The sequence below is a fragment of the Stigmatopora nigra genome, chromosome 10, assembly GCF_051989575.1.
Source record: "Stigmatopora nigra isolate UIUO_SnigA chromosome 10, RoL_Snig_1.1, whole genome shotgun sequence".
Classification (NCBI taxonomy): Eukaryota; Metazoa; Chordata; class Actinopteri; order Syngnathiformes; family Syngnathidae; genus Stigmatopora; species Stigmatopora nigra.
In genome coordinates this window covers 744930-767299 of record NC_135517.1, presented here as the reverse complement: position 1 = coordinate 767299, position 22370 = coordinate 744930, and the positions used below count along the sequence as shown (strand labels likewise).

At 41.2% G+C, this 22370-nt stretch overlaps 2 protein-coding genes and 1 long non-coding RNA gene across 6 annotated transcripts in view; 1 reads left to right on the top strand and 2 right to left on the bottom strand.

The window, feature by feature from the left end:
* Nucleotides 1-19: 19 nt before the first annotated feature.
* LOC144203463 (uncharacterized) lies at nucleotides 20-3195 on the bottom strand. The gene is made up of 3 exons (XM_077726924.1): nucleotides 2809-3195; nucleotides 1608-2187; nucleotides 20-1186 (listed from the first exon to the last, which is right to left on the bottom strand). The coding sequence occupies exons 1-3, from the start codon at nucleotides 2827-2829 to the stop codon at nucleotides 759-761; spliced, it is 1029 nt and encodes a 342-aa protein (XP_077583050.1). The 5' UTR covers nucleotides 2830-3195; the 3' UTR covers nucleotides 20-758.
* Nucleotides 2965-20869, top strand: mych (myelocytomatosis oncogene homolog). Of its 4 annotated transcripts, none has more exons than XM_077726920.1 (7): nucleotides 2965-3090; nucleotides 3675-3772; nucleotides 8711-8911; nucleotides 12456-12548; nucleotides 16667-16777; nucleotides 17796-18331; nucleotides 19078-20869. In XM_077726920.1, the coding sequence occupies exons 6-7, from the start codon at nucleotides 17803-17805 to the stop codon at nucleotides 19644-19646; spliced, it is 1098 nt and encodes a 365-aa protein (XP_077583046.1). In that variant the 5' UTR covers nucleotides 2965-3090; nucleotides 3675-3772; nucleotides 8711-8911; nucleotides 12456-12548; nucleotides 16667-16777; nucleotides 17796-17802; the 3' UTR covers nucleotides 19647-20869. The 4 variants fall into 4 exon arrangements, with proteins under 4 accessions (XP_077583046.1, XP_077583047.1, XP_077583048.1 ...); XM_077726921.1 differs by lacking the exon at nucleotides 2965-3090 and adding an exon at nucleotides 3279-3295; XM_077726922.1 differs by lacking the exons at nucleotides 2965-3090; nucleotides 3675-3772; nucleotides 8711-8911; nucleotides 12456-12548 and adding an exon at nucleotides 16204-16257.
* LOC144203464 (uncharacterized) overlaps nucleotides 18942-22370 on the bottom strand; it is a 25093-nt gene continuing 21664 nt past the window's right edge. The window contains exon 3 of the long non-coding RNA XR_013327694.1: nucleotides 18942-19642. This is a non-coding gene — a long non-coding RNA (uncharacterized LOC144203464). The remainder of the gene's footprint in view (nucleotides 19643-22370) is intronic.

The following is a 22370-nucleotide window of genomic DNA, read 5'->3' as shown; positions in this document are numbered from 1 at the left end:
TCAACACTTCCAAGTAAAAATGAACCATCTCAATTGGACAATAAAACAAACCTCCATCTTGTTATGAGGAAACAACTTGTGCTACAAAAAACTATCCCCACTCTTGATTTGTACCAAAACAAGGTACGAAAAAACCCTGTTTCTCTTTGATTGGACCCGTAAACCCACAACCTAAACAAATATATCTCAATTTGTATATAAAAGGAACCTCCCTCTAGTAAGAGAACATCTCTTAGGGCAAGGGGTAGAGAACCTATGGCTCGGGAGCCACATGTGGCTCTTTTGATAGGTGCTTATGGCTCTAGGGTAGCTTTAATCTTCCAGTTTTTAATTAAACCTTTCTATCCCATTGATTAATATCAGGCTAAAATTTTGTCAAGACTTTTTCTACTTTGAAATGACTAAAAATGCACACGTTTTCATGTATTTTTACTTCTAGTAAATCCAATGTAAGGCTCTCAATGAATAACAATTGAAAATATTAATTGTTTATGTTTTCGAACCCTGTCTTAGGAGGACAAGAACCTTCTCTTCAATCATAAAAATAACATCTTGAGAACTTGTCAGGACTACAGAACCATTTCCAGTCTATTCGGACCAGAAACCCTATCAAAAAGTCTTCTTTACAGGAACCAAGAACCTTTGTCTGTATAGTCGAAACCCGTTTCAACATATTGCTTGAACGTCAGTCAACTTATTGACGTTCGAGTCCCACCAACGTTTCTCCATCTGACAGCCAGATAAATCCACGTCCCTCTTCACGACAGTGGCGCCCCCGTGAAGTACGCCAATCGCTCCCTCATTTCCTTCCGCTTGGCTCGTAAGGCGTATCGCATGGCGCCCAACCGGTAGGCTCGCGCCTCCAAGTCACGGATCAAATCCCGAGCCCGGTTCAGGATGATGATCTTGGGCGCCCTGTTGTTGCCACGCAATTCCGGGATGGAGTCTCGGAGACGCCAGAAGTAGATTCGCATCTCGTCGCGCCGCTTGCGTTCCAACGCCGTGTGCGTCTGCCGCCGGTCGTGGGAATCGGCGTGGGACGATGAGGTGCGTGCCATGTGGACGTGGTGGCGCTGGGGGCGGGACTTCGGTGGAGGAGCGGCGTAGTTGTGCTGCTGCTGAATCTCCAGGAGGAGGGGAGTGGGCGGTAGAGGGCGCTGTCCAATGGAGACCACGTCGATTTCCTCTGTGGAAGAAGAGGTTTGTTTATTAGCGGAGTTAGCATCGAGGTAGCTAAAGTAGCATGGAGATTTTGGGGGTTGAAATGTGTTATTGTTCGTTTATTAAATGAAAGGGAAAACATACGTTACTAAATCTTCATAAATTGTGAAGTAAATTATATTTTCTGGCCACTTAAAAAAATATGACGGGCTTTATTTTTGGCTGCTTTGGGTTTTAAAATATTTGTATAACATGTATATGTACTATGTATAATAATTTAGAGAAATAATATATATATATACTGATACCACTTTGATTTTACTGATTAATTTTGGATGTGTCACAGAAAAAAAGGGAAAATAAAGCCATAAGGGACTCGGGTAATAACTATGCTTCCTCAAAAAATGATAAAAATAAAAGTTAAACAAGTAGCTTGTTTCTCTCACCAGATTCGCTGGACGACCCGTCTCCGGAGGAGCAGTAGTCCGACGTGTAGTCGTCCGTCTCCTGGCTCGCCACTGGCTCCTGGTAGTCCTCGGGGGACTCCACGTCCTCGTCCGACGGCGCCGACTTCTCCTCCGAGGTGGGTACCCCTTTTGTGTCCTCCAAGTTTTCTTCCACGTCTTCCTCCATGTCTTTCTCCACCTCTTTCTCCACATCTTCCTCTACGTCTTCCTCTACGTTTTCCTCTACATCTTCCTTTACGTCTTCCTCCACGTCTTCCTCCATGTCACCCTCCGTGTCCTCCTCTGTGTCGTCCTCCGTGTCGTCCTCAGACGAGGAAGAATAGCTCAGGCTAGCATCATCATCGTCATCCGATGGGGAGAAGCTGCAGTTCCAGCTCGTCTCCGCCTCCTCGCATTCGTCCACCTGGGGGACGTCGGACACCAAGCCGGTCTTGACAGAAGGCGACCGGGCGACCTGCTGCAAGTCCTTCAGCAAGCTTTGGCAGAACTCCTCATCGTCAAAGTAAGAGTAAGCCCGTGGGAGACACTCCATGTCCGTATCCAGAATATACATGGTTTCCTACATTGACAAAAAAAAAAACAACAAAGTTAGAAAGTTCACACAAATAGTAGTTTCGTTCGACATTTTAGTCTAAATATTCAATATGGCCCACAAAAGAATCTTAAATGCAGCCTACATTAAGGAGGTGATATGCAAAGAAGTATACATTCTAAATGTATGTACTAAGTATGGAATTTTCGACGGGTTTGAACGCAACACGGCAATGGGAGAACCCTGTATGATTCACGTTGTTTTAAAAACGTTTTAAAAAACGCATTATAAACACGTTTTTAAATTGCGTTATTAAAGATACAGACAAATACCAATGATCTCTCAAACATAAGATGGGCAAAAATGACAGTTTTGTTACAATGTAGCAATTTATTCAAGAAAAATGTCGACCACATGGCTATATATATTATGTAGGCTGTAGTATAACGTTGTTTTCTTAAAACTAGATATTTCAGATACGACAATTTACTCTTCATAATATTACTGAAAGACATATGTTCCCAAAAACAACAACATTAATTTGTTAAATTTAGCAGTTTAATTAACATTAAATCGCTTCTCAATGGGGATTATGCACAAACACGTTTTACGTCAGATTATTAAAGGGAAAAAAAATTTTTTTCTTACCAACACGTTCAAATAAACCATGCGTGGTTTCAACAAATATGAAGAAATCTTCGTTAAAATCCACACTGTATCACCAAAATTGAAAACTATTCGCTGGTACAGTTGTACAGTTTCTTAGGGGAAAAGAAGCATTGCCCGGATGTCCGCCCGGATGTGACGTCAGTGAGCAAGCGTGGCCGAGTTTGGTTGTTTCACCTCGTGTCCCTCCGCGAAGAAAGAAACTTCCAAAGTGTTTAAAGCGGTGGCGAACGTAAACACGAGTGGCTTTTTGGACTCAGAAAGGTGATAAATCCTTCTTTCTGTTGGATTACGACGTCAATTGTGGTGGCGAATGTGTCAGTGTGTATATCATCGCACAAATATTCGGGCCTAGCTTGTTACACGACGGCTACCCAGGAAGTACTTGTATTTCCGGATGTATTGGCGGGAACATACCTGTGTTACGTACTACGTCTCAAAATTTCAAACAATTTCGCTTTATCGCCAAGTACGTGAAACCATCAATCCTTTGTTCGGCACTTTTTAAAAACTCATATGTTAGCATAGTCTCCAGGCGTAATATATCCGACAATTCGTAATATATTCGTAATCGTAAACTTGTGAAGTATAATGGGGTGGAGCTAGCTAGTGTTATTTGACATTTTTACGTATTCATTACTTTAAATTATTTTCTTAACATACGAATGTTTTAATCAATATAATTATTAATAGATGAATATCAACATCGGTCTACTTTTGCTGACGTCACATTTTGAAAAAGTCACGATTGTGTACCAAATGTGACGTCCAAATGCCGTCTTTATGGGATTAATTTATGTTTTAATGACCAAAAAATGGCAAAATAATAATTGGTCAATTCTTCCTAGGTTGGACTTGCAGACGAGAACGTGTTTTGACGTCCAGTCAACACGAATAGGACGTCTATCGCCGTCAATGCCACCCCAGGAATCACAAGTGAGTCAAGGTAATACTGCTTTTCTATTACAAAACATGTTTACATTCCTTCTCACAACTTTTCAACTATTTACTCAAATGTGTGGTATAGTTATTGCAATATTGTCGCCCCCCCCCCCCAAAAAAAGTCATTCGTAATAGCAATATGGTAAAAACAAAAAAGCAGGCAAAGAGCTAATTTTGCGACACTTCCGTGTCATTTTACGGTACTCACAGGCCCCTACCTGTCAATTTTAAATAATTTCCTATTGTTTTGGTGGGGAATTTCCGGTTTATTTCCTGTTTGTTAGTTGTTTTCTGCTGATTTTGTGTTTTCCTGTTGCTTTTGGTCTATTTTAAGATATACTTTTAACTCATTGGCCACCATTGTGGGGCAATGGGGCTCAAGTGGATAACGGTTTGTTTATATGGACAAATATGATCTTTGGGGCTGTTTTAAACGTTGTCACCCACCAGAGAGCGCAATTGAACCCAATCAGCTCACCGCACTGGAATGAAGCGACTTTGTAAGACACGCCCATAACGTTCCTGTCTCCGTAAAAGCGAGAGCGAAGCGGTCATGGTGTTGCCTTCCCACCCCCTTGCCCCCCCAAATTACGACTTTTCCCCGTCGCCAAAGCGTAATGACAGACTTTGTGCATTCCCGGGTTGTCCATGTGAGAGCATCCGGAGAAAACCAGCGTAAAATTGAAACTCTAAACCTTTTAAAAACCATTGGCATCTAGAAAAAAATAAAAAACTTCAAACACTATCAAAGTAGAAACCCTAATCCGGAAACTAACCTATTGTTAAAGTGGTCAGATGGTGATTTACTGAATTTGATGGATTGGTCTTCTTCAGTCAGACGCATTCCGCAGTTGTTTTCTTTTTAGAATAAACTTAAAATGGGCTAAACGCAGTTTGAATTCCATGTCGCTGTTGGCCAGAACGCCATAGTCATTTAGTGCTTATTTTCTGCCCATGTGGGTTCGATTCCGGCTCGGCTGTGAGTGCCGGGGTGCCGGAGCATATCCCGGCCAACTCTGCTTTGTGGCCTCCTGGATTTTATTTTGAAAATGGCGCATTTGGGGATGATTATCAAAAAGTAATTGTCGTCGGATTGATATTTTTTCACCCAACGCGGTGGAAAAGTGGTTAGTATTTCCGCTTCACAATTAGGGAGATTAAGAGTAAAAAAAAAACAGGTTTGTACCTTTCTGTATGTCTGCGTGTGTTTTCTTCGGGTACTCCGGTTTCTGCCCACAGCCCAAAACAAGCATGCTAAGCTAGCTGGCTAACACTAAATTGCCCTAGTTATTAGTTTGAGCGCAAATGGTTGTTTGTCTCCTCGTCTTCTATGATTGGCTGCTCACTGATTCAAGGTGTCCCTTGGCAAAGTTGGGTGAGATAGGCTCCGGCACCTCCGCGACCCTTGTGAGACGGTACAGATCGCAGGAGGCGAAGAGACAAACAACCATTAACGCTCAAACTCATACTTTTTAGTGTTAGCCAGCTAGCTTAGCATGCATGTTTTGGGCTGTTGGTGGAAATCGGAGTACCCGGAGAAAACCCACACAGGCACACAGAAAGTTCCAAACCAGTTTTTATAAAAACTTTTGATCTCCCAAAGCGTGAAGCGGACATACTAACAGCTTTTCCATCGCGTTGGGTGAAAAAATATCGATCCAACATCAATTGCTTTTTTTATAATCATCCCCAAATGCGCTCATTTTCAAAATAAAACATGTGAGTCTACAAAACCAATGTTGGAATTTGTCCGATTTTGCGTTGTTTCGTCACCCAAATAGTATGTGAGTAGTATGTGTCCATTTTCCCAAGCCGAGTCGACCATTAAAGTAAAGAAGGCTCCATTTTGGGAATCCCACAGGGCGCCATTTTGGGGCCCTGTGGGATTGTCTCGCTCGGGCGCTTCCTTACAATTGATTCATCAAATTCAACCTTTTATTTTTTGCTCCGCCTGACCCAAATGACAAGCCGCCCTTTGGTTTTGGCCGCTGCCCAAGCAAGCGTCTGCTCGGAACGCCGGCGACGGGCTCCGCGGGCCCCCGAATTGCGGCGGGGACCACCACCGTGCGGGGGTCGCGTCGCTCGCGGCCGTGACGTCTCCGCCCAAAGATTCCAATGGCAACCATATTTGGCATTTGACACACTTTTTAAACGCTGGTTTAAATGGCTAAGCCTAACCGACCTCCCGCTTTATGAGAATTGGACATCTATTGTTATCAATGGTGGGCAATGAGTTACTTTGGGCCACTTCCTGTTTATTTTGAAAGCTTTATTGTTAGTTTTAGGGCCTTTTTGGCTACTTTAGAGTGGTACTTAGGGTCTTAACTAGTGTGTATTTCTATTGGATTTCATTTTAATTTTGCTAATTATTTTAATATATTGTTTTTATTAACATTGTTTTTGTTTAGAAATATATTTAATTCATTAATGGCGATAGATGTTCAAGACATTTTGGACAAAGTTATTGTTTTATATATGATCAGAAAATGTTATATACTATACAAAAAGCTAAAAATAATAATTACAATGATTTAATTATTAAAATGGTGATCAATAGAATCACTTCAATAGTTTTTGACGACTTATTACAGGTTTTTATTTTTCAATCCTAAAAAAAAATCTTTCTTTTGGTGACTAAAAGCTGTCCAAACAAGATTAAAGAGGAAATCAGTTGCTTAGCGCCCACACGTCTTAATCAGCGGCCGTTTGTGTGAGCAAAGATAAGTTCATCTCAAGTGATGATCCGATTATCAACGCTCAACACAATGTGTAGTGAAACAAAGTAGTATCAGCAAACACACACGCACACACACACACTGCAAGTTTTTTTTTCCTCCAAAATTCCCCCACTGAAAACACTAGTGGCTGCAGTACTCACATTCGCCTGTGTGGGTCAGTAATGTTCTCATTTAACCCTTTGAATTGAATTGAACGCTTTTTAATGCAGTTTTTGATGAGATTTAAAACTTTCACCCTAAAGTGCACAAATAAAAACAACAAATAAATGGTCAATAAATAAGTAACAAATACGTTATAAATAATAATTTATACATAATAAATAATAAATAATCAATACGTAGTCAACATAATAAGTAGTCCCAGATATAAAAACATTTTGAAATGATCTTAACAATAAGTTCAAATAAAAAATTGTACAAATACAACCTAATTTCTCTTTTTTAAAATGGGCTTTTGATTGATTGATTCATTTATTAAAGAGACAGTACATGTTAAAAAACATACTATACGACCTAATATACTCATTTCCAGCCGTAATGTCAATCTTCCAGCAGCCAATCACATCCACTTTATCGCCAAAAAACACTTTCACCCTATGTGAATGCAACTTTTATTTATTTATTATCATTTTTTATATCAATGGGCATGACGGGAAGCAAAACTGACAGGAAGCAAACCTGACCACAAGACATTAAATGTTCCCGCGGTCAGCAAAGGCATCACTTCTCCATTTGCTCCGCTTCATTCACCAATTGGAAGAGGAAGAGGAAGGGGGCCCTCCATTGGGGCCCTCCTCCCCCTCCTCCTCTTCCTCTTTCTACCATTCGCCGATAGCCACGCCCATTTCGCTTTATGGCGCAAGTCGCGGCCACCGCTTGCGCCACAGCTCGACCAATAGCATTCACCGATGCAACATGTGTACAAAAACATTACAATTTGCTTAATAAATGCAAATATTGCGTATTAAATTGGATTTTTCTTGGTAAAAACTTTGCAGAACTTCCCTTAGAATGCTTTTATTTGATCTTATCACACTTATTGTGTTAGCGCTACACACAACGGCGGTTATTATTGTTGTCACATAACATCGGCACTTTCATTGAGAAGAAATCAAGCGCCCCCCTCCTCCCCCCTCCCCTCCCCTCCCCACCCCAGTTTTCATTTCCTGTGTTCTCGGACGCTTCATCACATGATCCAAATTTAACGACGTTAGCGCCAGTGTGACGTTGATGAGCGCAACATGTGAACACGTTAAGGGTTTAATTTAATCAAGTGAGATGAATTAGATGGTGACCACGCCCCCCCCCCCCACACACACACACACACATACACAAATACATACTCTACAATTCAAAATTTTGCTAGATTGTGTTTGGGTAACATTTAATGTATTTTGTGGCCTTTATGTTGACATCTGACCTTTGACCTCATATTAAATGTTCTACTTTGGGTGTTTTACCAGTTTGACCTTGTTTTTTAGCCCTTAATTTTCATAGAAAGTGTCAATTATAAGCCTTATTTTGTCATGTGACTCAATATATTAATTATGATTTTTCGCATGCTGCCTTCTGAACTTTGACATCATTAAATTAGCTTGTTTTGTCTCACTTTACAACGTCAGATACAAAAATTATTATTTATGAGCCTTAATTTGCTATATGACTCATAATTTGACTTCTTTGACCTTGTTTTTTGGCCCTTCATTTTTACATTCATAAATTTTGAGCCTTCATTTGTCATATGACAACATAATTTGTCTTAATATTTCACCTACTGACCTTTGAACTTTGACCTCCTATCAAATGTTCTAATTTGGGTGTTTTACTAGTTTAACCTGGTTTATTAACCCTTAATTTGTACTTATTTACACAATTATGAGCCCAAATTTTCTATATGACTCAATATAATTTAATTTTCAGATTCCGAAATCATAAATTACGATTTTTCCATATGACTAAATATCATTTAAATATTTTATTTCCTGACCTCTGAACTTTAACCTCAAGTCAAATCTTCTGCTTTTGGTGTTTGACCTCTTTGACCCTGTTTTTTTTGCCCTTAATTTTCAGACTTTAGATAAATGATGACCCTTATTTTGCCAAAATATCATTTAAATATTTCACTTACTGACCTTTGACCTTCTATCAAATGTTCTACTTTGGTTATTTGACCTGTTTGAACTTGTTTTTTTTTTTTCACGCAGGCTGCCGTCACCCAAGAAAAAAAAAATGTGGCGTCCGGGCCACGCCCACTGGCCAGTTGTGGACCAATGAGACGACTCACATGCGGGCGCCATGTGGAGCGACGGATGGCGCAGAGACGAACGGCGTCCCAGAACAACCGCAGCCAGGATTCTAGGAACTGGAGGGAGGGAGGCGGAGCCCAGGCCGAGTGGGATAGCGAGGTTAGTGCGGTGGAGTGGTCTCCTTATTTTTAGCCTTCTTTTTAGCCTTCTTTTTAAGCTAACCAGAAGAAAAGCAACAAATTTCAACCTCATCTATGGCTACAATACACTAGCTTTTTTTTTGGAGAAACATTTGCTAACCAAAATGGCAGCAGACATCAATTTAAAGTTGTCGCCTTTTAACCCAGTGTATATATAGCCCATAAGATTTATTTTTTTCTTTAAATATTCTTTTCAAAATACCCAAAAAGGTCAAATGTAAACATTCTGGTATTTATTTCTATTAATTTTATTGGAAAAAAACCCTTTGTATTAATAGCTAACACTGTTAGCATGCTCATTATTTATCCAAATTGCTCATTAAAAACAAAACAAAATATCAAAAATGATTATAAAATTGTATATTTTAAAAGTACAATAACTTTTTATGAAACATTAATCTAAAATTATATGTAACATATTAATAATTATACAAAAATATTAATATATAATTCTAAAATTATATTAAAAATATGCTAAAAATAGTTTTATTATTCTAAAATGATATGTAAAAATATTTATAATCATAAAAACATTAATATGTAATTTTATTAAAACCTATTACAAAATTATATTTAAAAATGTATGTTGTAAAATAATATTTTTAATGCAGTTTTATTGAATATCTATTATTTTATTATTTTTTTAGATCAATTGTCTTGTATATTATGGCCTATTAGCATACAATTAGCCTAGCATGCACATTTTTGGGACATGGGAGGAAACCGGAGTACCCGGAGAAAACCCACACAAGCCCAGGGAGACCATGCAAACTCCACAAAGTAACCACCCACCTAGGATCGAACCCAGAACTGCGCTTACAACACACTAACTAACTAACCTCTGAGCCGCCATTTTCCCAACACATTTGCCCCCCCCCCCCCCCCCCCACACACCCCAACAAAACCCCCGAAATTTGAAAAAAATAAGACAGGCGAGCACGGAGCGCTGGGCATATTGACTGTTCCCCTATTTGGCAACGCAGGCACGCACACACGCGCACATTTTTACACACCCGCATTCCGCCGTGGTCCCTTTCACTCTCTTGTTCGAAAGCCAAGGAACCGCCCCCTTTTCCCCGCAAAGCCGCCCCTCCCCGGAGCCGAGCGCGAGTCGCTAGCGACCTTTAGCGCCGCTTGGCCCGGCACCCCCGCTAGTAAATGTGCTACTATGTCACCGGCCATGGGATGGACGCAAGGGAACACCGCTTGTAAATCTGGGGCGGGAATGCGTGGGTGGGCGGGGTGTTCGAAGGCCCCCCCCCCCCCGTTACCCCGAACGATTTCCAGCGCCGTTTTGAGCAGGGTCGCAGGAACCGGGTGAAATACGAAACCTCAGTGATGAAATCGGGAGCTTCCTCCGTTAGTGAGGGGCGGGTCCCCTATCCCCGCACGTGACGCTTTGGCCCCGCCTCCCCCGGCCACGACCACAACACTGGCGTAAAAGTGGGCGTGGCTTTCCCCGCTCCCGAAAGGATGCGAAGCTGCAGATGTTGCGACTTTTACTACGCCACCAAGCTAGCTCCTGGTATTCGCTTCATTACACCTCAAAAGGGGCGGGGCAAGGCCAGAAAGTCTAATATACACCCAGCTTCGTTAGACCCTTAGATCACAGGTGTCAAAGTGGCGGCCCGAGGGCCTGATCTGGCCCCCCGGATCATTTTTTGCGGTCCGGAAAGTCAATAATGAGTGCCGACTTTATGTTTTAGGATCAAATTCAAATGAAGAGTATAAATGTATATTAATTTTTCTGATTTTCCCCCTTTTAAATCAATAATTGTCATTTTTTAATCCATTTTTTTTGTTTTTAGTTCAAAAATAATTTTGTAAAATCTAAAAAAATATATAAATAAGTTAAAATAAACGTAGTTTTAGATCTATAAAAAAACGTAATATTCAGGGTTTTTAATCCACTTGTTTTAATCCATTTATATAAAAAACATCTAAATATTATATCTAAAATGGCGTTGACGTTAATGCGGCCCGTAAAGCGAAGTTTGACACCCTTGCGGCTTAGATGCTAGCATTAGCTTCTGCTGCGACCTTAGGAGCTGGGAAATTTGCACCTCTGAGAATTGGAATGCACCGGTCACTTTCTTCCCGATTTTTGTCGTGAGTCACGTTCTCAAAAGACTTCGTTTTGGATGGCGTTTTGATATTTTCCACCCTTTCGAGAGGGGAAGTCAGGCCAATGTGAGGGAGTGAGTCAAGGACCAGACGTCTGCTTCATCTCAAAATAAAAGCGAGCCGCCGCCGGCATCTGTTTGGCACCAAAAAGCCGTTCGGACAGGAAGTCAGTCCAGCGGTTACAGTTTGTTCAAGTCTGACTCAGCACTAAAGTCATACCAGCAATTTCAGATACTACGAGTAATATTTCGGGCAAACATTTATCTTGAGATACAAGACTATAGTGTAATGTCCCCCCCGTTAGTCAGTGCGAATGGCGGAGCTTGTTTGCTAATACGAGAGGAGTACATATATACTACTTTTTGTGCGTTATTCTATTGTGAGGACATTTTTGTGCGTCATTTTCAGAGTATTTTGAAGGGAAGACAAGAGTAAACAACCCGCGATAGGTCAAATCTGAAAGTCAGGGGGGAGGCGGGGCTAATAGAGCCAAGAAAGGTATCAAAATTTCAAACAAAATTAGAATTAAGTGTATTTGTGTAAGGTTAGATTAAATGTATTTTCTGCATTGTAATCCAAGTTCATTTCAATTTATTTATGTATGTTACCAGCGCGTTGCCAGGCAAAAAAGTCTCTGCAAAATTTGTTTAATTGTACTAAAATGAGTTTAATAGTACTAAAATATGTTTAGGAGTAATAAAATGTGTTTAATAGTACTAAAATATGTTTAGGAGTAATAAAACGTGTTTAATAGTACTAAAATGTGTTTAATAGTACTAAAATATGTTTAATAGTACTAAAATGTGCTTAATAGTACTCAATTCATTTGAGTTATGAGGAAATCAACATACAAGTTCAGTCCTGTAACGAATAAGCTCTTATCTCAAGGTACCACTGTACTTTTGCGTGATCAATTAGCTCAACATCCTTATTTTTTCCGACGTGGGAGGAAACCGGAGCATCCGGAGAAATCCCACTCGAAAAGGCCAAAATTCGGACTCAGACTTTCGACCTCAGACCTGCGAGCCGTACGTCCCGACCACTGTCACACCGCGTCGCCGGTGGTCTAAAATGTTCAGGGCACAAAAAAAAGAGAGCCAGGCACATTCTTGCGTTGGATTTGTCGTTGCGTTTCCTCTGGCTCAAAGTGAAACGGGCGAACCATGTGAGGAAGTGGCGTCTAATTAAAGAAGAAGCGTCCTGGTCGTCCTCGCTGTCCAAATATGGACCACATCGCCGTCCGTCCCGGGTGTCTCCCGTTACAGAGTTCACTGGGCCAGGGGGGGGGTTAGCCTAGTTACACATTTGACATACATAACTTTTACATAAGGCGACATTTCAAGATGTTAACCCTTGATTTTTTTGTGTTTGACTCTTAGTGTGCCGAAGATGTCCAATCCGTTTTGACTGGGAAGTGCCAATCAACGTCTGGTCAAAGTTTGACTTCCAATCCAATCATCCACAACACAATGGTAAGTGAAAAAAGGTAAAACACATCCAAAACACATTAGTTAATTAATGACTTGAGGGCTTAATACTCTATTTTTTTGGTTCAGGGTTTGCGAACAAAATTGTTTTTTTTTAAATTAAATTATTATTTTTTTGCGAAAAAGATTATTGGCCGTACAGTGGGAGAGTATTTAGAGTATTTGGCCTATATTTCTTAAATTATGGTGTCAAAGTGGCGGCTCGGGGGCCAAATTTGGACCATTGCATCATTTTGTGCGGCCCCAGAAAGGATCAAATTTAAATGATTTTAGATGCTATTCTATTTCCTGATTTACCCTTTTTACATCAATAATTGCAATTTATAATCCAATTTTCATGTTTTTAGTTGAAAAATTATTTTGTAAAAATCAAATGTTTTAAAATTATTTTCAGTTTTCCACTTTAATATTGAAGATAATAACCAGGAATATGGAGGTGCAAATTAGGAATCAGGGGGTGCGGCTTACAAGCGAGAAATTATAAAATAAAAAAATGTCAAGGCTTATATGCGAGTAAATTCTAATTTATGGGTGTCAGTCTGGCAGGCGGCCTGTAGGTGGCACATTAAGCCACTTCTTTGAGCAGGCGGGCCACCTCCCTTCTTTGTGTGTGTGTGGCACGACCCCCCTAACCCCCATTAAGCCCCTCCCCCAAACCCATCGCCGAGCGACCCCACCCGAATACTGCCGCATCACAAATGCGGAGCGACGACGTCTTTAATTGGAAGGATCGCGTTACAATTTGCTGCCATTTAGGGACGCTTGGAAATAGTTTCCATCTGCAACACTCCCTGCCAGCCTGCAATTATACGCTATAAATATTATATCATATTATAACATATTAAATTGGAAGCCAGGCATTTGGAAACAAAAGATATTGTGTGACTGCACACTTGAATTCAATGCGTTTATTGACATTGTTCAAGTAGGAGTAGAATGATAAAATATTTAGATGGATATAAAAATTAATAATACAAATAAATGCTAAATAAAATAAAATAAAAATGAGAGAATATCATTATATTAAGGTAAAAATTGTCAATATTTTTTTCAGGTTTTTAAACCAGTGAAGAAAGTCAACTATTTTATTAGAATTAATTTATGAGGAATTTTAATTTTACAAATTATGGTTTATTTGCAAATATTTAAGAATGACATCACAGTAATTTGTTAAAAAATATGAAAAGTTGTTAAAATCGATATGACATTTCCGAATCTCTTTTTAAACATAGTTTAATCATAATTTCTTCATTTTATATAATATTTCCCCAAAGTAGTACCATTCGTGTAAATGTAATATTCATGTAAAAATATTGCAAAATAGTACATTAAATCAAATTAAATGTAATATTTTAAAATATATGACATTTATCTGAATTACAATACTTGTACGACTATCCTTTAAAACTGAAAATTCCAATTAAAAATAACCACCCAAACTACACATAAAAATCTTCTCTAAAACTTAAACACCATTTTTTCGTATTCCTCCATCTATTTTAGTTCTGGGATTTTTTTTTCAGTCAGCCCCCACCCACCCCATTGTCGTCATTTCCCAGCGTCCATTTTGGCTCCCATTTACCGGCGTAGGCTGCATTTTTCACGTCCCCGCGCGGCATTCCTCCCAGCATGCCCGGTGGTCACGTGCTGGGCCAAGGCTGCCTCCTATTGGCCGGCTTGCCCGGCACGTGCACTGTGGGATCCCTGGCTCCGTTATGTAAAAAAGGGGCGGGGGGAGGCCACGGCACGGCTCGCTACGGTACGGGAGCTACGACTCGGACACCCTTAGCGCATCCCGTGCGGGGGGCGGGGCCAAAACAGAAAGAAAAGTAGGGCAAAGTGAAGAAAAGTAGGACAAAGGTCTACCCTCGCTCGCTTTTTCAATTATTCGTTCAGGTGGAAGGAAGCAGTTGTGTGTGGAATTTGACTGGGTGCATTTCAAAGGGGCCGCCATCCCTCCCTGGTCGACTGAATGGGGCTTCCATTGCGGTTGGGAGAGAGTTAGTCTGCCTGCTCTTAAAGCGCCTTCGACAATGGAATGTTTGTCTAATTTATAGTATTTCCAATTTTTTAAGGGGGGGAGGAGGAGTTAAAAATAAATGCGTTTTCAATAGGCCCCTTTTTAACCAATTTGTAAAAAAAGTCTTTACTAGATATAAAGAAAGCCTTATTATTCAAGTTTTTACAAAAATGCTTTAATATACTTTTAAAAAAGAAAAACTCTCTCCATAGTTGTTTTCAACAAAAACGTCTTAGTATAAATTGTCTTTTTAATCCAAAAAACTTGCGATACATGTTCTTTTTTAACAAAAGTATCACTTATAATGGTCTTTTTAAACAAATTTATTACTATATATGGCCTTTTTTAACAAAAAAAAACTTTACTATAAATGGATTTTTTTTTATATATAAACAAAAAGCCTTACCATACACGGTCTTCCGATTCTGAGAAAATGACGTGATGGGCTCCGTTTTCTGATCACGTGATGGGACTCCTCTCGCATGGCCACTATAAAATAGACGACGTAAACAGAGTCGTATTTGAAAGTAAGCCGTTGCCTGCCAAGTCCTTGTCACGGCCCGTAAAATATGACAGGGTGGAGAGGCTTCTTATTTTATCCAAGTTTGGGGAGGGAAGCGTCCTCTAAATCACGTGGAAAAGCCGCAATGTAAATATTTTGCACCTCTTTTTTTCCTCTCCAATGTATAGTTGATGAATGTCAAAAATGTGGGATTTTTCGCCATTCATAATCAATCAGAATTATCAGGAAAAAAATGTTTTAATTCATAAAAAGTACATTTCTTCATAAATGTGTCAAAATAATACAGTGCAAATTGGATATAGTGTTAAAGCAATGTAAATTTGTGCGCTACTGTCCCTTTAAATAATGATTTGATTGCTCCCTGACCCTCCGAGTTGAAATGGATTGGACATCTATCACTGTCAATGGTTTATTTTTTTTCTCTGACGTAAGATGAATGTGTTTCAATAATTCCCTCATTTATTCTATTCATTGTTGGTATCGCTTTTGAATAGTGTTTGACACTGATAGATGTCCAATTTTACTGTCAATTTGAAATTCAAATGGATTGATTTGGATGTTTATCACTGTCCAAAGCGAGACGGTAAGTTAAAAATGTCTATTGTTGTATGCCGACCTCCCACTTCATACGGATTGGACGTCTATTGCCATCATTAGCAACCCTACTTCAATTAAATTAGACAAACAATGGCAGCCAACAAGTTAAAACGTCTGCTTTAAATTTAAATGACTAGTAAACGCTCAATCTATTTAAAGTGGTAGAAAATATGATTGGACGCCCATCACCGTCAATGGCAGCCAATTTGATTTGACTTCATTACATGCACAACTTAAAAATAGAGATTTGTTGCATTCGTCTACATAGTATTTTTAATTAAGACAATTATCATGTTTACATTTGACGTACTATATCATGTTTTGAATGAATACAATTCCTCAATACATTATCGGCTATTCGTTTAAAGAACCTTCAAACGTAACAATGTTTGTATGCAGATTAATGTACTGTCCCTTTAACAACGATTAGGAAGCTAGACAGGCGTTGGAGTGGACACACACACACACGCACGCACACACACTCATGCGCATGCTCACGGACGGACGGAAAGACAGACAGGCAGGGAGACACCCGGCTTCGCCTCTCAGTCCACGTGTGTAATGTGCTAACTTTTACCGCCATCCATTTCCTTGAATCACAGCCGGCGCCTGCTCTCTAGTATCCCTACGCCGGCGAGACGAGTTAGACCCCAGTCGGGACATCAAATTTCACGTTCCTCTATTGGCCGTCGGTTTTTCCGTCTCGACCCGACGGAAAGAGCGACTCGCCCCTGTGAATATTTTCCAAATTCCCAAACGATTCGTCGAATTTGAGGTTTTGGCGCGATTTTTTTAATGCGGAAGGACACGGGTGAGCCGCGTCCATAAAACAAGCGAGTGTTCGCCGGCCCCACCCACTGTGCGTACTAGTCGCTAGCTGCTCGCTAAATCAAGCCGGCACCACACCATGCTGTTCAGTTCCCGGCCAGACTTTAAACGCCACCAACTTTTCTTCTTCTCCAGATAATCGTCGTTTTTGCTCGGCGTTTTCCTGCTCCGTGGACTTAAACACCCTGGGATACTTTCCTTCCACTTCGTTGGAATCCACCCGTGTCTTTGAACGCACCACTTCTGGTAAGCACGCCTCTCTTTTTTTGTCTTTTATGACGATTCGAATCAAAGTGTCGACCGCGACAACCGGCGTGTTGCTCTCACGGGTGCCGGTTTTTACGGGTGGGTATGTTGGCGTGAAGCGAAAAAGAGCTAACTCGTCGTTTTACGTCGAATGAATGCCGCACGGCTTTGGGTGTCGCCTGCATGCGAAATCCTTGTGCACATTTTCCCGAGCTACTTAAAGATTCTCACCAAGCACGCCGTTCGTTACTCATTGGCGCCGGCTCTCCCTGTACGCCTTTAAAATGTCGGCAAAGTCATTCAGAACCGACGTTGCGTTCAAATGCTGCTCAACTTGCCCGAAACCGCACACGTGGCTCCCATTTTACGCTGTTCTGGGCAGGGCGTTCTTCAACTCTCACTGCGGCGAAACCTCATTAAGAAACCGGCACATTTTTTCCTCTCCAGCTGTTTAAACACTCCAAAATCACATCCTCCGAGAAGACATAGGCACGGGTGTTTTTAATATTTGTGTCGAAATTCGGAATTTTTAAAAAATCTCGTACGTGGATTTTTTTCCCACGCCACACACAAGGGCGTGAAGCCCCTCGGACCCGCGTGTAAAATACATGGACACAGTGTGGCTTTGTTGTACGCATCCACGCGGCATGTGATTGTGACATGACCTCCACGCCCTGCGGACAAACGCCGGCTAGCTTCCTTCACTGTTTTTTTTAGGAGGGTCCTGAACGCAACATCAGCCTAGTACGTAGCTACACTTTCGACTTTTGTTGTCATTTAAAAATTGTTTATATTCAGGTATCGGTGAGGGGGGGGGGGGGGGTGCATGTAATCCAGCTGTTGCCGTGACGCGGTGTGAAAAAAGGGCGTGGGCTCTTTTTTAAAGGGGGGATAGTAGTCTTGAAAGGAGTGTGGGTGGAGCCCTGATGTAAACACGGATAAAAGGCAGGCGGCGCTGGAGACGACTTTTTTTTGGAGTGCCATGCTAACTTTTACGTCTTTTGTCTCCCTCCCGCAGCGCAAAGATGTTGCAAAGCTTCGGCAGCCAGTCCTGCAACTGGGTTTGCACCGAGCCACTTCTCTTTGACGACGAGTTTTACCAGAGCCTGATGACCGAACTGCAGTCGCTGCCCACGCCGCCTCAGTCGCCGCCCGCCAAGGAGGGTGCCGGCAAGCCGCTATCCAAGGGCGACCAATTGAGCTACGTCTCCGACATGTTGCTGGAGGACGGCGACATGCGCCTCGACTGGAACTGCGCCTTCATCCACGAGGGTGGTGGCGGCGGCGGTGGTGGGGGACGCCCTCGCGGACCCCCCGACGAAGAGGACGAGGGCTTGTGGCGCTGCCTAGTGGCGGAGGACAAGCTAACGGCGGCGGCGTCCGTGTTGGGCTCCAGCCCGCTGCTGTCCGACATGGACACGGGCATTTTTGAGGGTCTGGCCGGCTCCACGCTGGACTGCCAGAACCTGATGGAGAACCGGGAGACGGGCGAGGCCACCTCCGACTACAGCTCCACCGGGGGCGACGTGTCCACCTACTCGTCCAGCGACTCCGGTGAGTGGCTGCCGCCGCCCTGTGTTTGAAACTGCTGGGGGGAGGGGCGTCGTTTAAAGCAGGCGGGGGTGGGGTTACATCCGCTAGGCGTGTAACGACTGCGGGTCTTAACCGGGGGGGGGGGGGGGTGGTCGCACCCCCTCCATGCTGCATCTTTAAGTCATTTCGATTGAAAGTGTAGTTTTTTCGAAATTTTATTTCGAAACTTTATTTGTTAGATGCCCTAACATTAATGTCCATAAAGTATAGTATAAAATTAGGCTGCAAACTGACTTTATTGAACATTGAATTGAGAAAAAAATCTAAAGTATTGATTTTTCTGATTTATTCCGATTTCTTTTAATGGACTGCTCTTCCACACTAAATTTAAATAATTTGCATGACTTAAATAATAGTTAATGATCTGAGAAATTCTTAAATGTACATTTTTATTTTTAATCACAAACACTTTAAATATAGAATTTGTTACATTAGTAAACACTTTGTCAAAAACATTACATCAATCGTTAAAATCGTCATTTTTTTTATACAAAAAAAGCCTTACTATACTATGTCGTTTTTTTGCGATAAAAGCCTTACTAGAACTGTCGTTGGTTACAAAAAGCCTTCGTTTTTTTTTACAAAAAGTTATTAAAATCCGTTTAATTCTGTAGTTGAGTGAAACAAATTATTCCAAGCATCCATTTTATTTTTAGTACTCACAAAAGTTCAAACAAATAAAACATTGCTCCTTTTTCTCCCCACAGACGAAGAAATCGATGTTGTGACAGTAGGACACTGCCCCCCAAGCCCCGCCCGCCGGCGTCGTCGCCAACGCCCCAGCGACGTGCCCGACGACCCCGACGATGATGATGACGACGACGACGATGACGACGAAGAAGAAGCACGCCGAGCCCTCCGTCGCCACCGCTTCGAAATCCAACTCCAACACAACTACGCGGCGCCACGACCGGCCTCCCCGCCGCCACCGCCATCAACATCGTCATCCCACCGCCGCCCGGCGCCAACCACCCGCCACCCCTCGTCGTCGCGGCACCCCACCGAGACGGAAGACGAAGAAGAGCGGCGGCGGACGCACAACGTGATGGAACGCCAGCGGCGCAACGAGCTGAAGAACTGCTTCCTGCGTCTGCGCGACAACATCCCCGAGCTATCTCGCAACGACAAGGCGTCCAAGGTGGTCATCCTCAAGAAAGCCAGGGACTGCATCCACGGTTTGGAAGGCCACGCCCGCCGCCTGACGGCACGCCGAGAAAAGCTCCGCGCCAAGCAAGAGGAGCTCAAGGCCCGCCTCCAACGCGCCAAACGATGCTAAAAGGGAAGAAGAAGAAAGAGACATGGTTAGCCCTTTTTTCCCCGCTTTTCGTTTAGCCCCACCCCCTTTTTTCTACAAACATTTTTCTTCCAGGAGGACACGCCCAAGTGCGCACAGAAAAAATGGCGAAAGTTGTGGACAATGATGCTAATCGAGTTAGCGATTAGCTCGCCATCACGTTTTTGGATTCCCGGAACCGTTTTTTTTGCTCATTTGGTCCGGATGCTTTTTTTTTAATTTTATTTTTTTACTTTTAAGGACTTTTTTTGTACGATCGGCCCGACTTGAGTCATTGTGTAAGTCAAGGGTGTCGACAGTTTAGCCAATGAGGTGTCTTGGGAAGTTGGTTGCTAGCTAGCGAGCTAGCCACCGACTGCGCTCCAAAATTGTGTTCGGTTTTATAGAAAACTTGTGCAAGTGGACATTGGACACCCACGTCCAAATTTCTTACCCACGTTTTTACCTGTTTTTCCCTTAAAAGCTAACATGGCTAATGCTAACATCGCTAACTTTTTTTATTGTCTATTCCCTTAAATTTTATTTTTCTAAACAATCTATTGCTTTATATCTTTTAAAATTAAAGTGTATCCTTGCTTGCCAACCCGAATAACTTTTTTTACACAACCCTTTGCTAAAATTCATTTTAAATATTTTTAGTCTAATTCTGCTTAACATTTTGGAACACTTTACAAGCCATCGCCCACTTTTTAAAGACCCTGCCCCCTTCCTCCTCTGCCATCTTGGGTGTCCACTGTCCACTAAATGTAACCCAACTCTCTCAGTGAATGTGTCTGAGGTTTGAGTTTATTCCTACATCATTTTCAGGCCTAACTTTTAACAAATTATCCCAAAGCCAATTGGCCACTATGTTACTATGTTCCCCCATTGTAAATTTTGCCAAAGTTTCCACCGTTTGTGGTTTTCCCGCCGCCCCCGACATTTACCGTTGTCAAAATGGCGTGTCTTAAAAAAACGGGATGTTTTTTGTTTTCCCTGTTCTTGGAGAGCCAATCGCGTCTTCCCTAAAAATTTGCTCGTGGGAGCAAAGACGGCAGGGACTAGTTTGAAAAACCTACCTCTGCCCCGGCACCCCCGGAAGCCGCCCGCCCGCCGCCTTCGCCGCCTTGGTGGATAAAAATACTGTGCAACGTTTTTGTGCCTGTGTATTTTTTCTCTTTTTTTGAATGTACATTTGGTTGTTTTATAAATTATTTTTGGTTCTACCCGAGGCTCCGTTGTGGTTTTGTCTGTTATGAAATTTTGGGAAATGTTCTTTTTTCACCAGCACTTTTAGAAAAAAAAATGTGTCTTGTTTACGCACATACGTTTTAAATGTAGCACCCCTAAAACGTCTTAAGGTAATTACCCAAAAATGGACGTTATAAATCTGTACGCATTTTGTAACGCTCCAAAGTTCGCGTGAAAAGTTTCGTGCTCTAAGTGTCCTGTCGTATAACAGACGTTATGTCTTGTGTGAGTGTGTGTGTTGTTAGCGTGTCCAAAGTATGTTTGTCACATGTTATGTGCAAAGTTCTCCGGTAGGCCATTATCTTAACGCTCGCCTTGACCTAATTCAAAACTGTTTTTTTTTGCGTGTGTGTGTGTGTATTTTTTTTACGATGACTGGACTTATTTAAAAAAGCCTTACTATACTATATCGAATTTTGCGAAAAAGCCTTACTATACTATGTCGTTTTTTGAAGAAAAAAGCCTTACTATACTATGTCGTTTTTTTGCGAAAAAAAGCCTTACTATACTATGTCGTTTTTTTGCGATAAAAAGCCTTACTATACTATGTCGTTTTTTGAAGAAAAAAGCCTTACTATACTATGTCGTTTTCTGAAGAAAAAAGCCTTACTATACTATGTCGTTTTTTGAAGAAAAAAGCCTTACTATACTATGTCGTTTTTTTGCGATATAAAGCCTTACTATACTATGTCGTTTTTTGTGATAAAAAAGCCTTACTATACTATGTCGTTTTTTTGCGCAAAAAAGCCTTACTATACTATGTCGTTTTTGGTGATAAAAAGCCTTACTATACTATGTCGTTTTTTTTTGCGATAAAAAGCCTTACTATACTATGTCGTTTTTTGAAGAAAAAAGCCTTACTATACTATGTCGTTTTTTGAAGAAAAAAGCCTTACTATACTATGTCGTTTTTGGTGATAAAAAGCCTTACTATACTATGTCGTTTTTTTGCGATAAAAAGCCTTACTATACTATGTCGTTTTTTGAAGAAAAAAGCCTTACTATACTATGTCGTTTTCTGAAGAAAAAAGCCTTACTATACTATGTCGTTTTTTGAAGAAAAAAGCCTTACTATACTATGTCGTTTTTTTGCGATATAAAGCCTTACTATACTATGTCGTTTTTTGTGATAAAAAAGCCTTACTATACTATGTCGTTTTTTTGCGCAAAAAAGCCTTACTATACTATGTCGTTTTTGGTGATAAAAAGCCTTACTATACTATGTCGTTTTTTTTTGCGATAAAAAGCCTTACTATACTATGTCGTTTTTTGAAGAAAAAAGCCTTACTATACTATGTCGTTTTTTGAAAAAAAAAGCCTTACTATACTATGTCGTTTTCTGAAGAAAAAAGCCTTACTATACTATGTCGTTTTTTGAAGAAAAAAGCCTTACTATACTATGTCGTTTTCTGAAGAAAAAAGCCTTACTATACTATGTCGTTTTTGGTGATAAAAAGCCTTACTATACTATGTCAT

Bases quoted from the DNA above. Each gene is read 5' to 3' on its own strand.
- LOC144203463 (XM_077726924.1), bottom strand. From the start codon at position 2,829: ATGGTTTATTTGAACGTGTTG. The intron at 2,188-2,808 runs GTAAGAAAAAAA...TTGTCAATGTAG, and splicing joins TGGTTTATTTGAACGTGTTG to GAAACCATGTATATTCTGGA. The intron at 1,187-1,607 runs GTGAGAGAAACA...CTTCTTCCACAG, and splicing joins CGGGTCGTCCAGCGAATCTG to AGGAAATCGACGTGGTCTCC.
- mych (XM_077726920.1), top strand. From the start codon at position 17,803: ATGTTGCAAAGCTTCGGCAGCCAGTCCTGCAACTGGGTTTGCACCGAG. The intron at 18,332-19,077 runs GTGAGTGGCTGC...TTCTCCCCACAG, and splicing joins CTACTCGTCCAGCGACTCCG to ACGAAGAAATCGATGTTGTG.